The 7,270-nt window shown below is 43.5% G+C and overlaps 1 protein-coding gene across 1 annotated transcript; it reads right to left on the bottom strand.

The window, feature by feature from the left end:
- Positions 1–380: 380 nt before the first annotated feature.
- Positions 381–6,590, bottom strand: LOC104076722 (N(G),N(G)-dimethylarginine dimethylaminohydrolase 1-like; the record flags this gene model as incomplete). The annotated part of the gene is made up of 4 exons (XM_009577689.1): positions 6,498–6,590; positions 2,313–2,412; positions 1,098–1,171; positions 381–500 (listed from the first exon to the last, which is right to left on the bottom strand). Coding segments are annotated over exons 1-4 (387 nt in total), but the record flags the coding sequence as incomplete, so codon positions are not given.
- Between the last annotated feature and the right edge of the window lie 680 nt (positions 6,591–7,270).

Genomic DNA, 7,270 nt, shown 5'->3' with positions numbered 1-7,270 from the left:
GGCAATTTTAAAAGCCACGTTTCCTCATGACAACGTCTGAAGTAAACATCTCCTACTGCTCTGATGGTATCTCCTTCCTCCCTCCTATCACCAAATTATCACCTTTTTAGTCCACAAAGCTGTAAGCAATAACCTGCATAATTCATTTTAACCTGTATAATCCATTTATTTCCTGAAGATAGCTAAAGCAAAATTAACATAATTGTTCTCTTGCCTGATATAAACATTCTTTATGGTTTGCACATACAGGATACCCTGAGATGTACTGATTTCCTCTTTCATTGATCTCTATCTATTTCAAAATTCCCAGCATCCTTGAGCAGAGATTAAGAACAAAAAAACCAAGTTTGTTGTTTAGAAAATTTTCTTATGTGCTTTACCTTGAGGGCTTTCTGCGCAGCTTCACTTGATCCAATAGCAATCAAGTTTGGTCCAGCCATGCTGCAAAAGCTCTTCAGATGCAAAGAATCATGAACAGGAACTGTGGAGACAGCATAATCCTGTACGGGAGCAAAGAATGGTTGCTATAAATATTTTTAAATTGTCCTAGTTCCATAATTATATTGAGACATTCCATAATTAATTTTACTCTCTGCAAATTAACAATAGCAACATATCCCAGGGCACAATGTCAACTGTTCAAGTATGACATACCCCTCTGGACCAGCTTGTCTTGTCTGGTGCACTGGAGTAAAATCCAGAACATGTTTCAAATATTACTATTGTTGCAACTGTAAAGAAATACATTAAAATGCGTAATTAAACAATATGTACATAAAACCTCTCCAGGGACCAGCAATGTTGCCGATACATGAGAATATTAAGAACGTGAGTGTTGATACGCTCTCAAATCATAACAGCCTCCCACTATCCAAGTTACTTTTATGCAGTGATCTCACATTTCAGATCCAGCTTCAGCATCTTTCACTTTACAGGATGCTCAAACCTTTTCAATAACTTGTACCTTCCCCCCGCCCCCCCCAATAAGTCCTAAAGAAAGCACTTTGAGTATGACAAACATCTTGGCCAGTATAATTTTTAAATTGGTTCAGTGGATGACAGCTTATATTTCCTGTGGCATGAATGAATCTACAAACCTTAAATGTGTCAGCCAGAATTTCTGCACCACGTTGATTTGTTCGCCTGGAAAGACCCACAAAAAATTCTCTGCCTGGAACGAAAAAATGAAGGGCAAAAAAATTACAGCTTTTTTTTTTAAGCCATCCAAAAAAATCACTACATCAGCTCCTCCATCAGAACATTTTAAAAACAGGCCATCTTTAGAGACATTCTGAAGCAGTCTTTCATGGGTATCATTTTATATGTTCCTTTTCTCAAGCTGAACAGTGAAACTGAAAATTCAGCTTAGAAGAACGCAACCTGCAATCGTGAGCTGATAATTTAAAGCAATTATCTTTTTCCAGAAGACACATTTCACCAGAAGCATAAATAGCTTCCTCTTCTAAAGCTCTGCAATGGTCATTGAGTCAGGAAAGAGAACAGCTGGGCTGGATTAGTACAGCACCGATTGACCATTTCCCCCTCCCTCTGAGATTTCCTCTGGTCTGGAAGGCAGCTCTGCAGCCACCGGCATCCTCCAGCTCCAGAGGAAATCAGTGCTGGATCTGCACTGCATTAGAAAGTCCTCCCTTCCCGGTCTGCCTCTTTTGAGACCCTTCTTTCCCCTTGGTGAACTAAGGCAAGCAGCCAGTCTACTGTGATGCTGATCAAAATAAACAGGCTCATTCAGCACAGGCGGGGAGCAAGCATGTGCGCAGCCGATGTGAGAAAATGCCTAATGGGTTTAATGACATAAAAAACACAGTCAGTATCTTCATCTTTGAAGTCAGTATGCACGTAAGTTGTCTAGCACATGACATCTGGCAGGTAACTCCAACACTTTCTCCATAAACTAAAAATGCATTGAACTAGTGACAATTGTCTCCATCAAGCTTTTACAAGTCCTGAAAATAAGTCTGGTGAACGTAGTTGCTTGTAATAAGAAATATGAAACAACTGCAGGCAGTTGACTGCTGAAAGCATTTTTCTTATTGGCACTTTACAAGCTAAAATAAAATTTGTATGCACAGTGCTGCTCTTTGTACTCTGTGTACTGCTACTTCATTTATTCAGGCATTAGGCAGGACATCAAGGGCTGCATTGAAAATTCATCTCTCAGCTACCTTCGTGACATTTAGTAAACAACTGATTTAACAAACCACATGAACGGCATTTTATTACCCTGATGACAGATAACATGCAGTCTTCGAAGCAGTCAGAATATGTAAACAGCAAATTCACTACCACTATACCTGTAAATAAGACATCTCCACCATCCAAGGTTGCATTTTCATCTACCATCTCTACTATATTGAGGTTGAGACTTTCTAGTACTCTCTTCATAGCTTCAACCTGTTTAAAAGAAAGCTGTTTAGAATATATTGTATCATTGAAAAACTTAACCTACCAGAAATACATATCGTTAACAAGAATTAAAGTCCTCCAATAGGCCTTTAGCAAGATGGATCGCTGCCTATCGCAGTTCCCCAACTCTCTCCAGAGGCCTTTGTGGTCTGGAGGGGACAGGGTGTCTAGTGGCAGCGATCAGGCTCTTGCCTTTGCACAGGAACCATGCAGCATCCAGAGGAGACAGATGAGGGTCCAAAACGCATGTTAAGTCCGGTCCCTCTGCACAGTAATATCCTCTCTTGCAAATCCTGTCCCTTGGATTTGAGCAGGAAAAAGGACAAGTAGGAGAGACGTTCTCTCCTTCCACGCTGCTCAAACACAAGACACAGCTCTACCAGCCATGGAGGTGGCAGCTCTACCCCAGCCCCCTCTTCAGTCAAGGGGGGGAAAAAAAAAAAATCCCCAAATCAGTAAATATTCATTTTCTTTACAGTTTTGCAACTTTACTGAGCACTAGTTCTCCTAGCATTTTTGAGCTACCTTGCTACAGAATTACAAGAACTTTCATGTCTACATGTTGTGTGGCTGGCTGCTCGCCGCAGAGAGCCGCAGGCGTGGCAGGGAGCCTGGGGCTGCCGAGCCCATGTCCTGATGAAAGGAGCTCATAACGGGAGCGGGGCATGCAGCTTCAGTAGGTTTCCTCTTTCCCAGTGAGGGCTGCTGAGGATGCCTAGAGCAGAACCTGTTTCTTTAGAGGCTCACGTCATTGGCCATCCATAAGAGGGGCTAACGCTCGCTACGTTCAAGCACCATCGTCTTGTGCCTTGTAAGCCAAAAGAAGCACCTACACACAACCAACTGCTCACCAAAAGCTTACGACTAGAGCTTGCAGAATATCAATATAAATATGAGCTCACCCACAGAAACCCGTGAACCTGATCCCACCCAGCAGCATCTTCGTCTTCGGTGAAATCTCCTCACTGTGGTTACCCAGAGATGCCCAGCAAGCATTAACAAATGTAGAAGACACAGTGAAGACCTGTTAGACAGCTCTGAATTTTGCATGTCCCACAGGTCATTTATTTATTTAATGTGATAAATCAAACATTTCTAGAAGAAACACAGGAAGCTAAAGCAGGTGACATGGTACTTGTCTTCCAGCACCATGTACCAACAGAAATAACTCCAGCAGCCCTACTCTTGGGGTCTGCCAAATTATACTTGCCACGGCAGAGAAAGCAGAGAAAGGAGATGTGATGGTGATTAGTCCTTCACCCTCACTGCAGCAGCCTCAGAGCAATAGCAGCACATGCCTTGGCTGTCATACCTTCCTAAGAGTGGTGCTGGCTTCAGGGAATAAAGGAGGGGGCAGACGTGATCCACCTAAGCCACTTTTTCTGCTCAATTTTCATGATTCGGCCATGTGGCATTTGTGAGTCATCCCATTAACCCTGAAGCCCAAGCCTAAAAGGCAAAAGCAGGTCTCCATGGGCTGCCAGGACAGCTGATGTAGGTCTATAACAGATACACTGGGGGCATCATCTCATCCAAGATTGATCTGCTCTCTGGAGGTGCCTCTTTCTCTCTAGCACGTCCTCGCTCTCCAGCCACTTTACAGAAAAAACCTTGTACAAGTACACTGTTAAAGTAGGTGCCTCAGTTTAAAGTTGAACGGGACAAAGGCAGGTCTTTGTGCCATCTGGAGACTGCTAATGGGTTAGACTGCAATGCAGTACTGTCAGGAGCTTCCCGAGACCGAGGGACTCGTCCTCCCCACGCAAAATCCCATCTAAGGCTTTGGCACCTAGACTGGAGTGAGCCTGCAGCATGCCCTTTACAATCATTAATGCTTCTTTCTGCTCCTCTGTCTTTCACTTGATGCTAAAATGACTTTGGCTAAAACTTGGCACTCAAGAGTCTCCAGGCTTAGTAGTAAGGCTTCATCTTTCTTAGTCTTGTTGCTCTATCTCCAGTGATCTTTAAAATTAGGTTTATAAAGAGGACTGGACCCATGTGGTATTTTAAAAATAAAGGGGAAACAGCTGAGTTAATATTGGAAAACTGACTGTTGTACAAACACAGCAACATTTCGTAACATCCATGTGCTGATAGCAGAATGATTTCTTTTGCCTGCAAAGCCCAGTAGTTTTTACCGTGCAGGTGCTGTGTGCTTAAAAGCCATCAGACCCCAAAGAAGAAAACAATTGCTTAACATGGAGTAATACAGTTGTGGCATTATATAAGAAGGTTCCCCATCTAAGGGCACATAGACTCACTGTTCTGTGCCGGTGTGAAGCAGACAAGCACTCACGACTGGGCATAAGGACACCCTGACACACGAGTACACCAGCCACAGACAGTTGGAATAAATAAATATACCCATCAGATGGGGTTACTTAAGGCAGAAGGCCAAACCACAGGAAAAAACAGGATTACCCAGCCTGTTGTGTGGTCACCTATCTCCAGTTAATCCACCCCCTCCAGCAGCTTCCAAAACCAAAACACCAAGAAGAGAAAGCCCTTTCAGGAGACGTGCTGCTGGAGCAGGTGCTCCCAGGGAGAGCTGTCTAGGCTTGCAGAAAAAGCCCAGCCAGGGGCTGCCCCCGCCGAGCACCCGCTCTGCTCCTGTCCTCCTCCCTGATACTGTGTCCCCACCAGTCTGAAGCATCAGCAGAGCTGCGCATGTTACAGTGGCAGAGGACTACTCTACCCGCTTTCTGTGGGAAGAGCCAAAAGCAAAAGCTTCTCTGGACCACAGAAGACCATCTGAGAGGAGTAACATGTAAAACCTGGGCAGCCTACAGAGAAGACATGAAGGTGCCTCTATGTGTTGCCAGGCTGCCTGCAGACCTAACAGGGCCAGGAACTGTACAACAAATATTGCAAGCAAGCTAGGCACGCTGGTTAGAAAATTTGTGTCTGTTAATGGTTTAATAAACTTAATGGTCAGAAGGAGACATATTACTGAAGGGAAAGGAAAAGCAGCATGCATCTTGGCTATGTGAGGAGAGTTGAGGGTGTACGAAAGCCTGAAGGCGGATCTGCCTGCAAGAAGACGTGCCCGTGACCAGAGTGAACAAACACCAGTCACGGAGGCACATGTGGGCTCCCTCCAGCAGGTGGGAAACCTGCTTTTTACCTGAGCATTGCACCCATGCAAAATGCTGGCACCGACCTGAGAAGAGACTTGCAATGCAGTTGGCAAAGGGCCGTGGAGCTTCCCGGGGAGAGGCAGGCAGGGAGGAGGCAGCACTTCGCATCCCTGGGCCAGAACGGCCAATTAATAACACTTGTGCTGGAGTACCAATTAAGTAAAGTGCTTAGCTAATGAGAATAGTGGAAGGTAAATGCTGACTTTGGATTTGTGATTTGAGTCATATATATGTTTTAATCACCAGCTGCCGATTACCATTTAACCACCAGGCTACGTCAGAGATGCCTTGAATTGTTTCTTTATTTAATTTATAGGGGTTGACGCAGCTATAGCACAGACATTAAGGAAAGTTATCAGAACTAAAAGTTGTCCAAAATCACAGAAAACTAGTTTAATTTGCGTTGTGCTTGTTCCAGGCTTTGAAGATATTTATAAGATGCTCAAGATGGTTTTCCCCAACAGTTGAGCCATTTTAGCTTATGAAACCAAATTTAAATAAGTAAAATGACTGCCATATAAATAGCTGGATCTTTTTTCCATGATGGGTGTTAATGGATTCAAGTATATGGTTCAATGTTTTGCAGGGTTTTTAAGCAACCAGTAGAAATTCCTAGAGTTTTAATTGGAAAGTGCTGTTCACACGTCTGGTGACATATGCTAAGAATATCTTTCAATATCCGTTGCTTGTGTAAAATAGAAGTCTCAAGTTACTGTTTGTTTTCTAGGGGCAACACCAGGAACTTCATTCAGTAGAAGCAGAAATGAAAAAAGGAGCACAAACTGAGATGGAGAAGATCAGAGGGAAGACTCGACATTATTAAAAAGGCAACTGGAAAAAAAGAACTTGTAAATACAGGATTCCAGAAAAATGAATAGCCCCCCAAAAACAAATAGCTGAGTTTCCTGCACGGGGGATAGCACAGACACACATTACCCCCACCACATCATCTTTAAAACCATCCTGCAGCAGTTCCGAGTAGGGTCTCCAACACAGCATGTCCACAGTACGTGTTTGACACACGACCATCTTGGAAACAGCGTACTGCATCATTCAGAGTTTGGGTTAGTATGTGGTAAAGTCCACACAAGTAGCTTGAGTCTGTATCTCATCACTGCAAAAAGCAATTGAGAGCTTGGCTCCATCCTTAAGCCTTCCCACATCAGGAAGGATTGTGCCACTTCCCAACAGAGCTCCTATCCCGGAGAGAAAACTAGATACTATCTCTAGCTAAGGACGGACAAGTGACTGTTATCCTGCAGCAAGAAGTTAAAAATAGGGATGCAGCAAAGGGGTTTGACTTCAGAAAGCCCTCTATCCTCCTCACATTTTATCCTCCCCAAACAACTGATGCCCGTTTTTCTGAAGTGTGGAATATTAACACATACTGGTGAGATTTCATAATGAATGAAAACTAATTCACAGAGCTAGCTTTGATGTATAACAAATAACCACCTCTTGCTTTTTTTTTCCAGGAGAGAGATGGAAAAAGGTGTATGGAGAAAGTCCTCTGTGAAGCCACAGTTACCCAGGAGACACCAGTAAAATACAGAAAGTATTTGGAAATGACCTGATTACAAGCATATTCACTATGAAGACGACTTACTGCTTGCTTTTTTCATAAGTAGCCAAGAGGAAAAGTCACCTTCCCTCACTTCATACCCTTTATTTGAAGACTAAAACCCCAGGTAGTCAGAATTGTAGCACAC

This window comes from Fulmarus glacialis, unplaced genomic scaffold (assembly GCF_000690835.1).
Source record: "Fulmarus glacialis isolate BGI_N327 unplaced genomic scaffold, ASM69083v1 scaffold4060, whole genome shotgun sequence".
Lineage (NCBI taxonomy): Eukaryota > Metazoa > Chordata > Aves > Procellariiformes > Procellariidae > Fulmarus > Fulmarus glacialis.
This window is presented reverse-complemented; position numbering and strand designations above follow the sequence as displayed.